The 21,756-nt window shown below is 43.9% G+C and overlaps 1 protein-coding gene across 7 annotated transcripts in view; it reads right to left on the bottom strand.

The window, feature by feature from the left end:
* LPP (LIM domain containing preferred translocation partner in lipoma) overlaps window positions 1-21,756 on the bottom strand; it is a 356,009-nt gene that overhangs the window by 17,692 nt on the left and 316,561 nt on the right. For all 7 annotated transcript variants that reach the window (XM_072868734.1, XM_072868732.1, XM_072868730.1 and 4 more), the window contains one exon: window positions 2,669-2,847. In XM_072868734.1, coding sequence (XP_072724835.1) covers window positions 2,669-2,847 — 179 coding nt within the window. The remainder of the gene's footprint in view (window positions 1-2,668; window positions 2,848-21,756) is intronic.

The raw sequence follows: 21,756 nt of genomic DNA on the forward strand, positions 1-21,756 counted from the left end.
ACACTAATTTTTTGAGGTTTATCCCATCCGTTTTAAACTTCTGAGCCATCTTACCCACTTAGGCACACAGGTGCATGCTCCTGGCTGTGCTCACTCTCAAACAAGAAGCATCAGGGCAATTTTGGCTAGCTGCGTTTTCTAGCTAAAACCAACTTTCAGTTATCCATTAGTGGGTTGCCCAGGCCTAAAAGGGAACAGGTCCGGATGCAGAGACACCAACGCTCTCTTTTCCACAGTCAGCCTGAGTCCGAGTTGTATGGTGACCATCACCCACTGTGTGAAGGGACTGGCTTGAGTCAGCTGGCTTAGTCATCAGCTCAGGGATCAAAAGGAGCACAGACCTTTCTTTTTCCCCTTATATTGCCCACTGCATACCCTTCTGGCTAATTCACATATGTTCTGTATTAACTCTGGTTTTGCTCCCCCCATTTGCCCATGAGAAGTGGCCATCTCTGCTCCCAGGCAGGTGGAAATGCTTGAGAATATTTAGCATGTGGTAAATCATTATTTGCTGTTTTGGTTCAAAACCTATGGGTACCAATTCCCTGGCTGCAAATTCTGCTCACAAAAAAACCCTTGTACCTACAGAATCTGCTGCTGTGTAATGAGAGCCAGGGTCACAGGCTATAGAGTGACAGGGGGCAATGCTTATGGCAAACATCAGAACACGAGGAGATCAAAAGCCCTTCTCTTCGGAAATGCCTAGGAAAGATTGACTCTGCCACCCAGCCTGTCACATGAACCATCTCAGAATTAACTAGCTTAGAAGGGGGGGGGGGGGGGGGGGAATCTGTACTAGAAATAAAGAAAAATATTAATTTCACTGGCAGCAGATGAAAGATGTCTGTGTAGCTGCGATCTAATGAAAAAAAGAATTAAACAGTAGCTATAGCGAGCACTCTGAAAAATAACTTAAATGGATCATGATATGACCGGAGCTGTAATCGCAGTTAATTATATGCCGCTTCATGCAGGCACTTCCTTGTGTCATTTAGCTCAAATGTGGTGCTTAAAAATACTTCAACATTTCTCTGTCCAGGCCACTGTGGGTAATTCATTATGAACCAAATATTAAGTAACCAGGACTCAGATGACTGCTGCAGATTTCAGGAGATGTAGATGTGCTACTGTGGGGCCCAAGCTCAGGGGGTAGCTAAGTGACAGTGTGAGCATCAGGTACAGTTTTGTTATCAAGGTGTAGAGCACTTGACGTCCAGACCAGGAGGACATGTCATCCCCAATCAATTAAAACTGGACTGGCTGAAGTGCTGCTAAACATGTGGTTGGCCAGAGACATTCTGAGTGTCACGTAACCGTTATGCTCCTGTGAGGAGCAGGGAGTTAGACTGGATGATCCTTATGGGTCCTTTCCAACTCAAGATGTTCTGTGATTAGGTCTCATGCTATTCCTGCCATCTTCCCCTCAATCTTTCACTCAGTGATTTTGTGTCCTTTCCTTGGATTGACAGCCTCCCACTCTCAAAGCCCTGAGGTCCACATCCAGTCACTGTCAAAAGACTTCAACATGGGACATCAGCTCTTACTCCCAACCTTCCTCCTGAAGGCTTGTGAGCCCTTGGCCTGCGGGGCTTGGGGAAGGGGCAGTCTCCAAATCGCAAGTGGGTGTGAGGGAAACCATTCAGGAGCCTGAGTGGTGTGTAAGCCTTCTGTTGGGCCTGTGCTCAGGACCAGATTTTACCTTACACACAACTGCTGTCACAGAAAAGCAAGGCAACACAGCAGGTGCCAATTAACCCAGCCTATCTGAGCTACAGGGAACATCCTCATGTTGGATTTTAACATGCTAGTTGATCATGGCTGCTTCCCTTTCTGTCAAGTCAACCTGCTTCTTTGAGCTTTCAGGCCCACACACTGATGTCACGAGGCTCTAATTAAGTCTACCCCCTTAGAAATTAAGAGATAAATGGTTGAGATGTAAACTCACATTTGTCAGTATTGATTTCCTCTTTTAATTGAGGGGTGTAATGTGTCTGTCTTTTCCATACAGGGGAAACATTTGTGCTCTGATTATATCTACCTGTCTTACCTAGATTAGTTGTGATGATGGGGGTGGTAGCATGGCAGTGACAGAAACTATTTGCAACTATACCTTTCAACTTACTTTAAATAGCAGTTTCACTATAAATTATTACCAGGGTTGTATTTTTAGCAGCTTTAAAAAGCTAATTACCAACTAGAAACAAGAGGAGCTGTGAGTGTCCTGTAGCCACCTAGATCCCTCTAGCCAGTAAGCAAACACCTGCACAGTGCAACAGTACAGGACCTCTCAATTGCTTGGTGGAAGAAGCGGGGAGATGCTGATGTGGAAGCGCAGGTACAGGCAGTGAGGAGAAATGTGCACATGCTGAGTGCAGGGGAAGGCAGGGGGAATGCAGAGCATTTAAAATGGGAATACAGAGGTTATCCATAAATTCAGATCTAAGCAAAACCAAGATCAAGCAGCACTGATCCCTGACCAGTTTATCTTGTATGCAATGGTGTGCCTGCTTGGAGCAAAGCTCTGCCTACTATTTAAGAGCCCTAGGAGGAAGTAGCAGGGGGTTCAGATCTTTTTGGACACTCAGAATTAAAAAAGGAAGATTTTTAGGGACAAAAGAGAAAGACAATAAGCAAAGCCAGCTGCTGCTCTCAGCAGCTTGGGCCATACTTATGGAAATCCTCGATGCAGTGGATGTTCCCACCAGCATCCACGGTGAAGGGGATCCCATCCAGGCTGCGATGGCACATCACGCAGGTGAAGCAGTGGGGATGGTAGGCCTTCCCGGTGGCTCGGAGGATCCTTTCCATGATGGGCTTTGCGCAGACGCTGCACTGCTCCAGCGTGTTCTGCAAACAAAACATACACAACAGATGTGAGCACCATCTCAGCAGGACATTTACAAAGGTCAGTTGGGTTGGAGGCTGCTGCTGGTCTACTTAGAAGCTTTAGGTACTTTCTTCTAGATAAGCACAGTACAGTCAAAGAGTATGATAACAGCACAGGGCCTGGGTCAAGTCTTTAGTATAGTGTGAGAACACAAGCCAGAGCCTTCTCTCAGCAGCTCTGATAAACGATCAGAGATGGCCCATCAGGTGGGTGTATCTGAGACATTGTAGCTTCAGTAGCCAAGAGCACACGAAGAAGTTACGCAGCCTGCACTCCTGGGTTTTTCCTTCTGGACTGCCCAGTCTGAATGACCTTTTGCAGCTGAGTTGATTAGAGACAACCTCCACAACATGCAGTGCAAAGCTGAAGATCAAACTCCTGGGGCTACACAGAGACCCCCTAACTGCTCTGCCAATACAGCTCCCATAAAGGATCTTTATCTGCCTTGTAAGAAAATCTTGATCTTCCTCTCCCATCACAGAAACTACTGTTGAGTCTGGGGAGAGAACAAAGCAGTGTCTGCAATGAAAGCGTTGCAAGGACAGGAGTTCAGGATAACTTAAACTGTTAATTTATCTCTGGCCCACGATATTTGAGATAATGACTGTGAAATGCCAGCTCTAAGGCCATGAACCTTGCTGCACAGGTTTTACATAGTGGCCTGCTCCTGAAGCACTGCAGGCAAAAAACCCCACCTTTCAAGTGGGGTTCACTGAATGATTCATCTCATTTCAACCCTCACTCACCCTTGCAGTTAGTTATAGAAACACCAAGATAATTTTGCTTCAGATGGCTGGCTGTGAGCCACACCAGCCCTTCTGACACCAACTGTGCAACTCACCCTTTCAAACCAAGAACCTTAAAGACACATGCCATGAATGGAGGGTGCAGCCCACATAGATGCAAACAATAAATCTGTGGCAATGATTTGGGTCATTTCACTGGACTTTAGAAAAGCAAACTTCACCTACTACTCTTGCTTGATGCATCTGGAGTTATCGAATAATGTTATCAACCAGTGTTTAAATCTTGGATGAGGTAGAAAGTCTGATTACAATATTAAGATAGACAGAAAGAAGGAGGAGGGAAAAAAGGAAAGGAAAAAAATCTAATGGGAGAGAACTATAAAAAGCTACTGGAAGGTAGATCACGTTGACAAACACAGGAAGGCTAAAGTTCTTCTGCTTCCTCATACAACAAAATTCCCAGGGAAAGTAGTCCTTTGACTGACCACATTGTTATTGCTTCTTTGAGACAATATTCTCAGGGGCAAGATCCAGCCCTTACATGTGCAGCCAAAATGTATTGTCAGGAGATGAAACACCCAGGAGCTCAGAGAGGTTACTTCTACACTCACATATTTGCTATCAGACATTATCTCTGGGCTGCAAATCACTGGTAAGATACAAACATAGAAATACATAGGTTCATATCAGAAGATCAAAAGATTGTTTTTGGAAAGGTCGATATGAAAAGTCCTGAATTTCAACCCATATGAGAACTGCCTCACACATTTGTAAAGAGAGCACAGCCAGACTAGCATTGGTTTCAGACTGGATTTTGCTTTATGCCTTGTAATAATGGGCAGGAAAGAATTATTGCTGGCTTTTCTGTCTGGTTGCTGTCACCATCATCATCATTATAACAGTAGCTGGTATGCCAGAAAAAGCAAGGTCAATAATTTTATCCTTGGAGAAATAACCTGGCAAATTTACCATTTTGCTTTGCATAAGCAGATCACATTATCTCAGTCTGTATCCATGCTGTTCTCTGTATTGCCAAGGAAGGAACACAGCATACCTGCAGATACCAATGGAAGATTGTGCCACTCGTAAGGCATTTTCTATGACAACTTTTGTACATGCACAGATACAGAGCGTTTGCCTCACCAAGTCACTGCTTGCTTCGTTTCCAACAGTTGCCAACAACGGAGGCCAAAGTATGAGAACAGGGCAAGCAAAACACAGCAATTCCTTAGGATACGCTCCCAGCCTCCAGCGATTTCTGGCTTAGGGACTTCTCTGTACTTAGCCTCAAGTGGATGTTTGTCCCATGAATTTTCCTGATCACTTTTTGAATTCTGATAAACATTGAGCACTCAACAACATGGCCAGGAGTTTCATGGCTTACGTACACTTTGGGGGCTGATCTGCTCAGCAGTTCCCCATGTCTGCTACAGCAGCCTATGTAACAGTGCTCCAAACAGCAACACTGAGCACAGCCTACCTGGCACTGTGCACGGAGCAGAAACCTGCAGCTGCAATCCACCCTGCAAAAGGATTTAACACCAAACAGCGTGGCCTGGAAATGCTCTCACTACAGATCTGATACAACTCCTACTCACATGTTTCAGACACACAGAGTTTAAGACCACAAGGGATCATTACAATCATCTTGTCTGACATCTCATGTTAACGCTGACTTTGGTGGGAGTTTTGCAGTGACCAGGACAGCAGGTAATCACACTTCTGGATTATGCTTTCAGAAAACACGTCTTCTGCTCCCAAATCTCAGCTCAGTCACACTGTTTGACATTCTTGCAGCTAAGACAAGCGTTTTAAATTAACCAGCTCCTGATTAAACCTTCTATATAACCTGAAAATTAGACCTGAGAAATTTATTTTTTTCATCCTTCCGAGTCTGTACCAGTGAGGAAAAACAAAGTCATTAGTTGCAGACTCCAGCTCACTCCCTGTCTGGGAGTATATTTCCTTAAGCCTCTTTCCTTTTTAGAACCCTGGCTCAGACCCTTCTCTTCAAGGTGTTATCAGAAGATGCCAAAGGGAAAGCTTCCTTGATTCACACCCATTTGACATCAGGTTGCTGTAAGGCAGGATTTGGCCTGTGGAGCTAACAGGGTTTTCTTTGATTCTTTAATTAGGTTATCCCACATGCCTAAATGCTGCCCCAGCAGCTAGCAACCTGCACAAAGGTATTTCTGCACATTATGGGAATAGCATCCCTGTAGGATCATAAGTTTGGCTTTTTGATTTTGTGCTCTTTCACAGTTTAGCTAACTCTCCTAGTACCTCCTGGAGCTTTCAGGCCTTCAGAAAGCCAAACAAGATGAAGGAAAAACTAACAGCCTTGTTTTTCTTCTTTTCTCCCAAGCTGCCATTGCCAGCCCTCTCTGTAATCAACAAGTGGAGATGAGTGCATCTGATGAGCTATGCAGAGGGCCAAAGCAAGGCACAGAGAAGAAAGATAAGAACCAGCTAGGAAACATCAGACCTAGGGGCTGTGATCAAATTCATGTCATAAGAATACAGACCACAAATTCAGCATGGGCTGAGGGGAAAGTTTACCATCCTTTCCCATGTTTTTGGCCAAGAGGCAAGGAGTGCCCTTCTTTTTTGGAGACACGTGTGTCTCCGAATCCAACTAATTTTTTGGGTTTGAAAATGATGGGCAAGGAACCATCCATTTCTAAATGGAAGGTTGGCCCAATGTTAAAGGCTGAGTCTGGGTCCATATCTCTTGAGGGCAGAACTGCTTATCTGTGGCAAAGGAAACGAATCTCACCTGGGGAGAATAACACACCCTAATATATCAGTAAGAAAAATAACCCCAAGCAAAGATACACTAAAACACAAGCAAAGAACAACTGAAATGACGAGGACATCAAGCATCAGCTTGATGCAACTAAAAACTAAGAGACTTAAACACGTACAGCACAATCAGCAGCAAAGTGGGAGCAAGCTGCTTGGGAACAAGTATTGACAGCAAGTAGTGGGAGAAGTTGTTTGAGGGCCTCCCTATAGCAATACTTGGCCCTTCCGAAGCCACAGAAAGCCAAAGGGAGTTGCTCTGCAGATGTTAGCTTTAAACATGGGACACAAAGTGAAAACCCAAATGGCTGGGAAAGACTTCTGGGGTACAAGAGCCATTGAAGGCTGGAAGTGGGAAGTGGTTGAATCCCTTCCTGAAAACTTCACATCCCAGATGGAAAGCTGGCAAATGGCTTCGAGGAGCAGAGCTGCAGTGACAGCCTGTGGGCTGCAGTTCATCCTGCTTCCTTACTGCTGTAGATTATAACCCCTCATAACCAAATCTGGGGTGACAGCAGTAACTTGCAATATAGTGCAGCACAAGGACCCTCCCACAATGACCTAGCAACGAATACAGAAGAAAAGCCACACAGAGATTAGTCGTTGCTTCTTATGTATTGGAAATTCATCCAGAGCTCTAATGAACATAAATAATCTCTCCTGCACTGTGAACAGCAGATTGAGGAGAGCTCAGGGACATGAGCATGGTATAGCTTATTTTGCTGGGAGAGGGGAGGGAAGTTGCTGGAATAAATTAAATTACATTGGCAACTCATGCACAGGGACACAAACTCACTTTCTGCGAGCACTGCAGAAGAAATACATTTTTTGGAGTGACTGCGCAGAGGAGATGGTATTAGCTGCGGGAGTCAAAAGTGACTGTTGTGCTAAAAACAGGCACATGGTCAACTACTGTAGTTGAACTGTAACTTAGTAAAGTGCGGTAAGTGAATTGCTTAAAATCTTGTGACTCCGTCCTTCATTTCCTCAGACTGTGAGGAAAGCAGAGCAGGAGACATTTTCCCCATTGTGGGATAATTTGAGGCTTGAAAATGTTTCCATACTTAAGTGAAGACAGAACACTTTAATCTCAAGAAGTCTGGTGAATTTATAAACCCCAAATTAGATCAGGTCAATTGAAACACTGCACTTCAAATAATTTCAAATGGTTTCATTTAGTTTTTTGGGTCTGCAAATATATAGTTGGATTATAAATTAAATATAAAGCAGACATTGGTGCAGGGGTTAAGTGTCAAGATGTAATTTCAACACTTTCAAAACCTTTTTTTTGGCATTATTTCTAGTAAAGGAAAATCCAAGACCCGATTTCCTCCCCTCCAAAATCCCCAGCCATCCCCAACTGCTATCACCGCAGATGGGTAAATCTTGGCAAACACAACATTCACTTCAGTAATGGCCAGCAGGAAATGCCTTCCTCCAAATTTGAGGAGATAATTTGGACATGCATGAGTTAATGTTTCTCACTTAGCTTGACCAGCTGGTCACATTATTAGCAGTGGGTGACACTCCCCTTCCCGCTGCTCTGAGGAGTAGGTCCAGCAAGGGGGAGCCCTGGGGAAGCACCTTGGCCAATTCTCTGATGTTCAGGCCACATTGCCATAGCGGTGTCAATGTGTTGGGGCAAGAGATGTGACCCCTGACAGCCTAAAATATCCCGACAAAACCCTCTAATTCAGACAGTGGTAAGCAGTGAGGGTGCTCTTTAGCTGGTATAGCTTGTTTTGCTGGGAGAGGGGAGGGAAAATACTGGAATAAATTACACTGGCATCCCTGCTACTCTACCAGCGTGATGTGGGTCTGAGCTGGGCATACAGCTACCAACTGCATAGTGTAGACTCTGGCCCTGGAGGTTGCTGTATTCAGTGGCTTTCAAATAGTTCTTCCATTCGGCTCAGTTTTTAGTGGCTTTCCCAGCACAGTAGCAATACCACAGCTGGCATGCTTCCCCTCTGCTGGAATCTGCTTTTCTTGTCAGGAAAACCTAATTCAGCTTTGTATTTTTGGACTCAGAGCGGCTGGAGGTCAATGTGGCAGTCTCCTCTCAGCATACAGGGTGAAGGAGTCCCTTCCCATTGCCCTGTAACTATTAGGGAAAGACTAGATGTATTTTATGGCTTATGTTAGTAGCAAAGATGACAATGACATGCAATTGAGTCCACAAATGTGCAATAACATGAAAGCCATGATGAAAATGGAACAGGGCTTGAGAAATGCTTCATAAATGATATACAGATGTCAAAATATGCTCTACTGTGAGGGGAGGAAGGAGCTCCATTTGCTCTTTCTTAAAAACAGCTGTCTTATCAAGTGAAGGCTAAGGGACATCTGAGCATACCAAAGGCTAGAGAGGAAACCTAGAGAAGACTGCTGGATCTGGCAGGCACATGAGCTGGCCATACTACCTGAAGAAAGGTATATATTTTTAATGGTGAATGTAATTAATGTTTGGAACAGCATAGGCAAGGACAGGGTGACTTCTCTCTTGCTCAGTGCCAATTTAGATAAGACACACATCCATCTCTAGTACCACCAAGTTGAGAGTAATGAAGGAACATCAGGGTTAAACGATCTGCTGTGCATTAGGCTCAATGTCCAACCACAATCACACAGACTCCTTCCAGCTAAAAATCCACAAGAAGCCTGATGTTGGAAATTACTTAACTACTTTCTGGCACTCAAAGCTACTCATCTGTACATTCCTTGCTCTGACAACACTGAGATCTTTGTCACTTTAAAACAGCAGAACTTATGAATGTAACAAATGAGGGATTCGTTCTCTAAACTGGTGGTCTGGAAGATAAAATTCCTGGATTTTACTTCTGGCTTTTCAACCAAGTAACTGTCAGAGGCAAAGCACTCCTATGCTCTGTGCCTCAGTTTGTCTGTAAGTAAAGCGGCTGTAAAAGTTGCATATTCCAGTGAGAAACAGGATGCCGTTAGGTTTGATAAATACTTGTGAAGTAGTTTGTGTGCCCAAATGGGTACTTTATGGAAACAAGGTATTTTTAACAGCAACAACTCCAGTTTTTTTTATCTATAACAACTGCACACACCTCAAAAGTCAACAAGGTCTGACTTTGGAAGGTGCAGTACCAGGCAACAGCATCTGAGCTGTTACTCTGAGTACTCCAATGTGACTACAGCAATTTGCAAGAGAAAAAATTTTAATACTGGGGAAATACTTGTAACTCACAGGTGACTTTAAAAATGCATGGAGAATAAAAAAGTCTATGCCTATGTAATTTTTTCAACAACAATAATTATAGTTGCACATAATACTATAGTAAGCCAAGCAACTGAAAGCATCCTTAGCATCCACTATGTAAAAGGACATTGCTATATATCTTGGTAATCAGTTCCTGTTCCTTCAGTAATTTTCCTTCTGGTGGAGGTGCATATCCAAGCCTTCTCACATCTTGTCTACTGACACCAAAAAAGAGGAGCTGCACATTTCCCACAAAATCAAAACAATGCATGGTGTATGTTGGTGCACGCAGCTCATACTTGCTGTTAGCACTGCCAACTACACCGCACACCGGGTATGAACCCCAGTATAACTATGTGAAGTCAGCCACACTATATCAGGACTGCATCTGGTCCAGAAACATCCAACCACTAAGCTCTCCAGCTTTTGCGGCGCTGGAGAGATGAGCATCTGTAAAGCACAGCAGCACCAGCTGAGCAAAGGAGATGAGCCTGCCCTGGCAGGGAGGGATGATCTGATAAGACAGTTTCTATCTTGGATTTCTTCAATCCCAGGAGATCCTGAGCTCACAACCAGACCTTGGGCCTGCTTTCCAAACAGTTGCATAATACAACGCCTGGCACGATATGCTGATTTTCAAAGATTTCTAATATGAAGGAAATCCCTCAGAATCCCTCCCAGAATGCCAGAGGTAAACAGTTTGTTCAAGGCTTCTGCAGTGCAGGCGAACTGGCACAGAGCTACCGCCGAAATCCCTCGACCCTGTCGCACAACAGCAGCCATACCTTGGAAGATTAGTATTGCTTCATACCACTGGGGTCACTACCTAGAGATAAATCATGCGCCAGCTTTGCCAATTGCAGACAGATGGGTTCAAGGATTTGTTAGGACTCTTTTTCCACTGGAGTGAACCTTGGTAGTTTTAAAAACTATGATGTTCTATTAGCTTTGCTCCTAAGAGACAGGGGCAATACATGACAGGTTTTGATAGCCTGTGCTTTTACCTATTATTAACACCCATACATCAGGTGAGAGCACCTACAAACCATAATCGTAACTCAGGGCTCCGCAGTACAAAGCGCCCTGGGGGATAAAGCAAAGCTGTTCCCTCTGCCCAAGCGCTTCCAGTCTTTGCGCTATAGATGTCGTACTGCTTGCCTTACATGCTCTTACCATCAAATCCATCTATTCCGTCAACACATGATGTGCTTGACCTTGTATGCCACCCTGGGAGTTTTGCCTAAAAAAGGACTGAAGGATCTATCCTATTGGGATTACTTTCTGCACAGGCAGCAGAATTATATGCAGCTGGGAGATGTGGCAAACAGTGAGCAGATACACTCTGCTCCTTGTTTAGATACAATTGTGGACAACACAGAGATTTCAAGCTTAATTAGCAATGCCGAGGAAGCTGTTAGAGAGGCATTTCAAACCGCTTGCAGTTTAAACTGATTAGAACTTTGTGAAAACAAAACAAAATTGTGTAGCAAATTGTTAGGCTAAAATTCAAGTCAAACTGAACCGCATCAAAGGAAATACAAAGAAGTGACTATCAGCAAGAAGTGGGCTTTTTTCTTTTCTTTTGGTAGAGAATTTAATTTCATAGCCTTTAATAAACCTGATGCTCCAATCCAAGCTTGCCACTCTGGCAAAGAGCTTAACCAAAATAACACTGGAACTCATAGCTGGCAGACCAAAGAGACTATAAATCGGTCAAATCTGGGCAGAATACAAGAAAAAAATCCAAAATTCCATTCAATCTTCCTGTTTTAGAATTTTGATGTAACTGACCATTGACATGGAAATGTTATCTTGACCTTAACTGCTAAAGCTGACTTGCGGAGGAAAAAATGACTGACTCTGTGACATTTCGGTGGTTATTTATAGTTCCCCTCACCCTCCTCTTTCTCGGTATTTTTACATTAGAAATGAATTCTCGCCTGCTATGCTTTTCCTGAAGGACTGTCTGCACAGTGCAAGAATTTGTGACAAAAGCCATCAAGAGAATGGAATCTTCTGGATTAACATGGAAATCAAATTTTAGTTGGACACTCTGTCAATAAACTAGCATCCAGCAAAGATGAGAAGATAAGCTTTTTTGGTTACAGATGGAACACCACCAGCTTTAACTGCAGCCTGTTTAAAGCTGGCATTTTATGCCTCCTCTGCTCTCCAAGAGAGATTTCCTGGAGAAACCAAAGGAAAAGACAGGGCTACTACTTGAGTCTGGGTATTTCTAAAGTTTGCACCAGAAAAAGGCAGAATCCTTCCCCTTCACTCCTTGAGAATAAATCCCCTCATCTCTCTAAGCCACAAGGAAAGGCACACAACCCATTTTCCCCTGGTTATTTCAAGTCACAGATAAGGGCATCTCTACATTGCTTCTAATAAGTACCAAAGGTTAAATATTTCAGCTGAATATCAGTTTAACAGCTCCCCCTTACCATGTAAATTCCTCAAGCAAAGAGAATGCAAAGCTTCTTGTGTCTCTCTCATACAAGTCACAGGAAAAAGCAGTGTTTTCAGTGGCAGGGACAGAGCACTGGAAACTACGGATCCCTAGCTTCTGTCCTTGGGTTCACCAGTGACTCTGACTTTCATTTCATTATTTTCCACCTCTGTGCTTCACATTATCTGTGGAGTGGGTTTAGTAAGGTATTGGGAGGCCGGTGATGCTCTGACAGAAGTCATGTCTCTATTACAAACACCAAAGTTGGCACCTAGAACTACCAAGTAATAAACAACTCCCCAAACCAATTGAACCAAAAAAACAAGCAAGAAGGTAATGAGATTTTGCACAGAATTTCATGGAGCTTTCACAGAAACACCTTTTGAGTGCAAGATAATTTTTCAGTGTATACGTGCAAGTTGTGAGATACAGGTCACGGCAACAGTTCAGCATAAAAATAGCTGCTTTTAATAGATAATGTAACTCAGTATAGAGCTTGGAAAAAAAAACCCAAAACTCACAGCACTTGGATGCTGCTGCTACCTAAACTGACAGTGAGAATATGATTCTCCCCAATCCCCGATGTGTTTCTTAAAGAGTTGCCAAATGCATTTAAGTCCCTGATGTGAGGAGAACATGTTGGAGCCTTTAGGGCAATAGGAGACTTATCTGTGCCCAGAATACAAGGGCTGAAAACCTTGTGGGTGCTCTCAGGTCCCTCCAAAGGGAGAGGAAAAGGTGGTTTCTTATTTCCTGAAGAAAGCCTCCTGAGTGAAATGCATGTCTTAAAGACTTTGGAAGAACACTTGGCAGGGACCACAGGCAACCAGCACTGGCCACTGTCAAGAATAACAGAAAGCAGAATTTATGAGTCAATGTAAGGCAAGAGCTGTGTTTCTATACTCTTTCCCCTCTATACCAAGACCAGGAATCTTTTTTTTTGAGCAAGGATTTCTTCAGAGGCTGGAACGGACTTATCCCCTGGAGCAACACCCATTCTTCTATCTAGAGGCAGACTCTAATTGGAAATAAGTGCAGGCTGCTGAGTAAGTCCAGGGCCAACTATATCACCTAGCAGGATTATTTTTAGATGCAATGACATTCCTATTCTTTTCATTCAGATGACCTGGATGCTTGCTTCAGTTCCTGGTCTGGAGAAGCGAGTTTGAGCCACCTGCTGAGATAAGAGCGACAAAGAAGGAAGGAATACAAAAAAGGGAAGTGGAGACAGCTATGTAAGAAGAATCCAGACAAGGCATGGCATAGATAAGAGAACTTCTCAAAGAAGTCAAGTGAGATGTGAGAAAAGTGAAAATCCATCTGCTTTCTAGCTGGAGACTGTTCCACCCTGAGAAAGCATCCATCACCTTCATTCCTCCACTATGAGATGATCTCATCCACAGAAAGATAGAGAATATGATTTACATCAGCCTCTCTGCACCTCCAGCCCACCTCTGAGGGTGCTTCTGCTAGAACTCAGCATGACAGAGTTGGAAGGAAAAGGGTAACACAATTTTCCTTCTAAACTTACGAACTGATACCTGCACTATAGATCAGATCCTTCATGGAACAATGTGTGAAAAGTAAACCAGAAGCTTTGGGCTACTCTTCTGTTCAAGACACTGTGATGGGACTGTTGGGAGAAGATTCCTTGCAACACAATTGCCTACCTAGTTGATTTAACCTCTTGGCACTGTTCTTTTTCTGTCATTTTCTGTCTAGAAAAATTAAGGCTCCTTGTGAAAAAAATAAGTTCTCTTATTTTGGACAGACAATATGGAGACTTGGATACAGAGATCTTGGATGGCACAACCATTGGAATGCACATAAAAATGTCTTGGGCTCAGAGTTGCCATCAACAGCAGATGGGCATGTCTGATTAGGTGGTAATTCTCTGGTGTCAGCAGGGTTAGTCAAGGATGTTCAGAGCAGGAAACTTTCACTCTAAAGTCATTTCCTTCCCTTTCATCACCACAAGAAATTTTGGATTAATTTGGAATATGAAGGACACTGGTCTGAGCTGTCTGGGAGGTTTATGTCAGAGCAGAGCAGACTGAAAATCAAGCTGACAGTTGGCATTTCTTTACCAGGTCCTTTACAACACTTGAGGAGGCTGCCCTGGATGTTATTTAAAGTTGAAAAGCATAACCACTGAACACTGTCCTAGTCAACTAACTGTCAGTCCCTAATATATACTAACCAGATTACTCCTGAGTTTGTGAAAGCAACACCAAAGGCTTTCAGTCAAATATTACATTTAAAAAAAGAAACAACAGTTGAGAAAAACCAGCAAAACCCAAATGTGAATGGAGCTTTTGAAAAGAAGATTCACTTGGGCACACACGGCAGTAACACAAACTCCACAGTCTTGTGACAGCACTCAAGAATCAACAAGCAAAGTGGAGCAGCAACGGAAGGAGAAACCAACTTGTCCAACCGCACTGTTTTCCTAGTGACACAGTTTCATAAATGTGCATTTATATAAAACACACTGAATGTATAATAGATATAATATGTGTCCATTCTCCAGTTGATGGCGTCCTCTCAGTGTATGGACTCTTGGGCTGAAATCACCGTGGTTATAGAATATAGGGGAAAAAAAATATTATTCCAGGATCATTCTGTTCTGTAACTGTTCCATTCTGTTATGGGGATTTTCTTTCCATAACAGTGGAAAAGACTGTGCTCTGGTGCTTCACACAGTATTTTAAGAGGTCTGAGATCACCTGCACCAATGGTTGTTTCTCATTAACGTAACTGCTGAATTGCTCATCTCCATCCTAATACAAGTTACATCCAACTTTCCTTTCTGAAGACCAGAAATTGCCATTTCCCCAGCAAGAACATCTGAACACCCAAAGTAATGTGACCCTTACCTTTTTCCAAGCAGCTCACGCAAAGTAAAACTGGTGTGGCCCACATCTTTCCATAGCTGCTGATTTAATGGACCTACTAGGAACACAGAAGGAAGCACCATTCTTCATCAGGCTCTAACTATGGACTAGATCCAGGTGCAAAGGGACAAGACATGGTAATAACATATGGCTCATGCACCCCATTGATCCAGCTAATGCAGGCAATATGGACAAGTGCTGCTGGTCTCCTAATGAAAGAAACATTTTGTTGCTGGCACCATACTACGCTACTGTGCAAAGTGGTCCCTCCCCACACACATTGCCACACCAGCTTCTAGAGAGACAAGGGAGAAGGACAGAGGGACAGGGAGTGGCAGTGAAGGGTGGGGAGCAAGGAAGTGATCTAGGACTTTGAGTCATCCTCTTTTTCCGGGTTTGCTGCTGGGGCAGCATCAGCCAACTTTGCCCTACCTGTGAGTTTTCCTATGGAAAAGTTAACGTTGGCTCCTTCACATGCAGCGCGAGTCCAGCAAGCATCCTCCTGCCAGTTCTGCAAGGGCAGCTAAGGAGTCTTGCTGGAAATCTGGCCCCAGAGAGAAACAGCAATGGAAAGCAGCCATTTCAGAAGCACATTATTAAGCCATCAGACCAGTAGCTACAGGATCCCCATGGAAAAGTTGATCCAGGCACTTTGTATAATTACTTGAGCCCTCCCAGAGTCATTTATTCCCCTTTGTGGTTGGCAGGGAAAGTCAGTATCTTCTGGAGCTGCAAAGTCACAGGGCTTTTTAAGAAGCCAGGTTTGTAGGTGAAGATATTTCTCTTTGCAAAATCTTCACTTGAGTACACTGTTCAGCAGCGATCCAGACTTTTTGCAGAACTAATGCAGCAAGTTCAAATGAGCATGGCACGCAGGCAAGTTTAAGCTTTCCATTTGCTTTACCTACATATGTTTTAACACTCACATTTTTAGATGAAGAGGCATAAAAATAGCTTAATTGTGCATATTGCCTACAGCACTGCTGGACTCTACCTGTGGGAAGGAACTGGAGTTTAAATTTTATTAAAGTTGCACATGTTTCCAGGAGGTTGCTAATTACCCTGCGTGTTTTATACAGTATTTCTGGCTCCAGGGTCTTTCTGTACTTTTCTGAAAAAAACCCAACACAAAAATATTTGAGCTGAGATCTGGAATGTGTGACTGAAAACCAGGCACCAGGTTCATCTGACCCCATGTATCCTTGTTCTTACCAGGGTTTGGAAAGTGCTTTGAGATCTGTTAGTAAGAAAATACTGCCTGGATACCAAAGACCTGTCTTTCCAATTTAATTCTCCTGCTTCCATGCACTTCAAACTCACCTGTTTGCCTGGCATTCCTAGGACTACAGCTAGGTGTAAGAGCTGATCTTTTCAGGGCCTGATGTGTGAATTAATTCACTTTGAGTACAACCCTCCTTTTAACTACCAATCACTCAGTCACACACTGCAAAGTGTCCTCAGGGATGGCATGTTCTATATTTTAGGATGGCTAATTCAAACCACCTTTTCTTAAAGACATTCTATGCCTGCAGCTTGAGTTGGGGTATGGTCAGCATCTTAGAAAAACAAAAACAAAGCAGCCCATAGCCTCTCACAGAAAAGACAAACCACAAGATGGCTAGAAAGAAGGCCAATTTTTGAAAACACCAGCTTTACCTCTTCTGACCTAAATGGCTGACCACCCCAAGCACCACCTCTAAGTGCTTTTCTTTTGCTCCTTGAACAAAGACAGACAAATCTCCAGTGGCCATAAACCATCATTCTTCAGTGGTATCAGCTGGAGTTACTGACATCTCGACTTGCCACAGCAGTGGTCTAACAGGAAGAACGTGTTAGCTAGTGCCATGTATGGGATGCAGGGACCTTACCAGCATACGATGTGCATGCTTCCTGTCTTCTCACCATGCCTGGGCCCTCTGCTCTCTTTTGGGAATGTGACAAAAAGAAAACAAAACAAGGCACCACCCCTTCTACCCCAAATCCACAGTTTGAGGTCTTTGGTGCTATCACAGCATTGTTTCTGTGCAGAATCCCTGGCAACTGATCCGCTTATGATATTTAGTGCCTTACAGATTTGACTAAATCAGGACTTCCATGACAGTGTCCAGGCCTAGTCTGAAGACATCAAGAGATGAAGACTGACCACTTACCAGTCTTTTGTTCCAGTAGTAACCAGTCATACTGTTAAAGTATTTGTCTCACTTCTGCAAGTGTGTTTGGCTACTGTTTCCACCATTGTTCTGCCTTTCACCACTATAAAAGTTTCTGTATTAGCCAGTACTTTGCCTTATACATTACATCATACCACCTCTGCAAAGCTAAACTGTCTGAACTAAAAGTATTTTTTTCTCCCACCTTTGGCTCTTTTCTCCACCTTCTTCAGTCTTTCAGTGTCCTTCTAAGGGATGGACAGACACTTAGATCGGGGATTCCACTCTCTCACCAACACTGAACTTGTTTTATAGCAAGTCTTCAACTTAGTCTTTTCGCAAGGGCTGGTATCAGCCCTTTTTGCCACAACACTAGAAGTCCTCCTTAGCTGGCTGTACAGAAAGCTCCGCTCCTTCCTAAGGAAGGCACTTTGCAGGATGAGCCTCCAGCTGTAGATAGAGCTGGTGTGCCAGAAGATGATGGTTTTGTTCCTGGACAGATAGATGGCCTCACAGTTGGGTGTATTAAACCAATTTTGCTCAAATGAGTCCAGGATGTTCAGTCCATGCCCCTCCATTCCACTGCTCTGACATCTTACTAATCCACTAATTTTATCAGTAGTTATTTTTTTCTTTGTTGCTAATAACAGATTACAGATAAGCATCAAGTACTATCAGACATAACAGCTCTGCAGTACCACACTAGAAATTTATTTCAGTCATGCCCTTTCACATGGTTTGTCTTGCAGGGATAGTCACACTGGCCCCAAAGACATAGTTAGGGACAAATGGTTTATCCCAGGCTGCCTGGTTACCATCATAGGGAGTCTTAAGCAGAAACCATTAACAAGCTGTGTGATTTAATATCATTTCAGAGTTTGTATAACATGTGGTAGTTACTCCATATGTCTGTATGAAATAAAAACTTCAGTGTACAAAAGGTTTTGGAGGAAGATTTAAGAATTGCTTCAACAGGAGTAAAAAGTATTTTATCTTACTACAGGCAAAAAAAAATTTGTAAGTTGCTAATCACTCTGAGAAGCCCCTGGAAAGCAACAAGCTGACTCTGGTTACTATAGTGTAGGTGATAGTTGCATTTAGGCATGTCCAAGTAACAACATTTTCAAAACTACTGGTCAAGCCTACTTCTGCAACAAGGACTCAAAATCACCAGGCAGAGATGATCCTAGGGCTAGAAGCATGGAGAGAGCTTGGAGACTGACTATCCCCCAAAAGACAAAACTGCAGTATAAAATAAAGTGCATTCCCAATGCCAGACCTTTCACAAACAGAACCAGGAGAAAGATGCAAAAGATCCCTGTGGAAAAAAAATGGGAGGCATATGCCACAGCCACTACAGAGTGAGGGGAACCTCTGAAACTAATCTAAGTATAACATAATTTTATGCATCTGTAACTCCATTTCTGTAAGCTGCAACTTCATAAATCTTTTTAATTATTCAGTGTCTTTTAGATGTTACACTTATTTGCTGTAACCTTAACTCAGTTTGAATGAATGGTGATATTACATTAAGGTACTTAAAGTGGAGTACCAGGAGCCTCTAGCGATGCCCCCTGTCAATAATACACTGCTGCAGAGAAGAGAACATGTCTTCCCCAAGCTGCTCTGGTTAGCCTAGGAGATGGTAAGGTGTAGAAGAGAAATCCATCTAGAAGAAGCTCCCAGCACCATGGCCAGTCAGCTAAGCCCTTTGAAGTCACTCCATGCAAGTCTCAATGAACAAATGATTAACATCAACCCATTTCTCAGGGAGGTAAAACTGCGGCACAGGGAAGCAACACAAGCTGAGCAAGAGATAGACATAAGGCAGCAGAAGAATTCAGAGTAGGTGATATGGAAGGCTGGGAGATATGGACCCAGGACTATGTTCAAATAGTTTAGCCCCAGCTACTTTAAGTTAACCAGATTTCTCATTTCCTTCCTCCTGTTTTAGGACACTCTCAGCAGCTTTGGCACGCTTGAGGCCAGCACACAGACCTGCTGGATTATGGATCTATGAGCTAAGGGAAGCACCAAGGGGAAGGACTGGTAGGCACCTGAACAGACATAATGATGCTCTGGGCAGGAGGAGGAAAAAGCCATTTCCCACCTGGCTCCCAAAGCCCAGACGTTACAGAGTACAAGAGGTAACCCAAGCACCAGGAAAACATCTTGGGGGAATGTGGACAGAAAACCTCATGGTTGAATGCAGCTCTAGTAGCCTGGCCATACCACCCCAAACAGATGGTGTCAGAGGGGCATAAGGTAGCTCACCTCCCCATATAGGGTAAAAGCAGCATCACAGGGTCCCATGCTGGGACCTCCTCCCCATGAAGCACACAAGGAGTTCCTTCGTTTGGCAGACTTGAAGGGCTGATTACATTTTCATCTCCCATTCCTACAGGCACTGCCATTTGGCACATACAGCTGACATATCAGCTGCACATGCATCTGAGCTTTGTAAATCCCATGTAGGAACATGCTAGCTCAGACATGCAAGGTGAACTCAAAGCATGATGGAAGAAGAGTGACATAAGTAGACCCCCGTTTTTCAAATCTTTGGTAAGGATTTCACAGGGTAGGGTAGTCTCTACCCTCTGTTTTCATATGCCAAGATATTTTCCAAAATGGCTTGTGCTTTAGATCCCATTCACTTTAAAAAGATATTTTTCACCAAAACCTGCTGGAAAAGAAATCTATCTACAGAAAGGGGCAGCTGCACCTTGCAGATATGCACAGCTGAAGATCTTTGTAAGACTCCCCCTGACCGTGTGGAGAGCTGTTAAGATGCCAGATCATGGTTTGTTGCTCTCAGGGAGGCTGCTGCAGCACTCAGAACAAGTTTACATCTTGGAGGAATTAATTTGTCTGAATAATGTCATCCTGGTTAAACAAAATGTTAGGGAAAATATTGCAGCATTCTGGTGCACCTCCCTGAACTGATGCCTATATATGGGGATTAGCCAGTGTGAAAGGGATCCTGCTGAGTCAAACTGGATTATAGCAGTGTTATTTTATAGAGACAGAAGAGAAGGGGAGGGAGGGAGAAGCTAGGGAAACCTTGCAAAAATATCAGCTGTTTGACATGTTAAAGCAAACAGCATGGATGTGAAAATGCTGCCCGCTTACATGAGTGCAGAGCCAGGTCAGCTGACAGCAGCAACAAAAAATAAGTTTTTACCCCTTTTAGCCCTGCAGGCAACGCAGCTCCCAGAAAGCAAGGTGGACTCCAATCCCTTCCCAGGCATCAGATGTGTTGGCTGTGTTTCCACCAAGCACCAGTGCCATGGCAGCACCCGGGTGGTGGTGCTGTTCCTCACGTGGGAAGGATGCCCCAGAGAGCCTCAGTAGGCCTGCCCAATTGCCTAAACAGCACGTAAGGGAGCAAACGTGCTTGCAGACTCAGCTCTCTGAGCCCTTGGGGAGCTGGTGCAAATGGCAGGAAGGGAAAACACGCAGGCTTTCAATAAAGTCCCTGAGGTGCCTCCATTTTTCATCACCAGGCATTCACACAACCATTTATGTGCTGATTGTTCAATGCTGGCTGAAGACTTGGGGCTGGTGGCAAGTCACAAATGGGACATGCCCTTGTACATCTTGTTTGCAGAGCGGGATCTGCAGTGTGTTCTTAGAGCATGCCTGGAGGGCTGGCGCCCTCTCTCCAAACAGCTTGACCTTACAGTGATAGCATCAATTCCTCCGCCTGTCTCTCTGGCCCAGCAAATATTTACCTGTGCAAAGCAGAAACGCTTGCCCAGGAGAAAGCAAGAGATGCCTACACCAACCACCCCCCTTGCATTGCATGGTGCAGAAGATTGGGGGCTGCCTTCCAACTCTCACTTCGAAATTGGCCATAGATATCCTACATCTCAGGTCAGTGCTCTGAACAGTGGGACTGTATGAAGGGCCTGAGGGTGGGTGAAGAACAACCCCCTACCCTGATTATGTCGTTAAAGGACAGACCCTACTTAAGCACAGAAGAGCAGCAAAACTTAGGCAGGGGAGGAGGTGGTACTTTTCAGGCCAGAAGGAGATGCCAAAATAAGAGGCAAGGCTTGTGCCTCTCTTGTAGTGCTTCTACTCAAAGCTGGCCTTGGTGAATTAAAATCCCCATGCCTGCTCCTCCTGGGAAGTGTCAGAGCCTAACTGAGTGTGGTGGATTATGCTAAAAGTTGTGCTTTGCAACACTGAGCTGAAGACCGCTGTGGTAGCAGTGGAAAAACACTCCTCCATCCTCCACTGCCCAGTGCCAGAATATCAAATACAATTCTAGGCTAGCCACTGCTTACAAACACATGGTTCAAAGGGAAAAATTAAAATGGATTTGAGTCATGGGAGTACGAAAAAAAAGATTCTCAAAAAAACAAATAGAACATATCAGTCATGTTGTAACTTAGAAAGCCAAAATTTCCCCCCAAAGCCAGCAGTGAAACAGTTTCCAAGATTCCAGGGTGCATCTCTCTCTGGAGCTAATGTAGAAATTTTTTTGATCCAAGTTTCAAGCCCAGTAAAATCCATTTCTGACAATAAGAACCCCCCCAGCCAGCCAGCCAAAGAAGTCACACCACTCCTCCTCAACCTACCTTTTCCCCACAGGTAGCA

The sequence above is a fragment of the Ciconia boyciana genome, chromosome 7 (genome assembly GCF_034638445.1).
Source record: "Ciconia boyciana chromosome 7, ASM3463844v1, whole genome shotgun sequence".
NCBI classification, from domain to species: Eukaryota; Metazoa; Chordata; class Aves; order Ciconiiformes; family Ciconiidae; genus Ciconia; species Ciconia boyciana.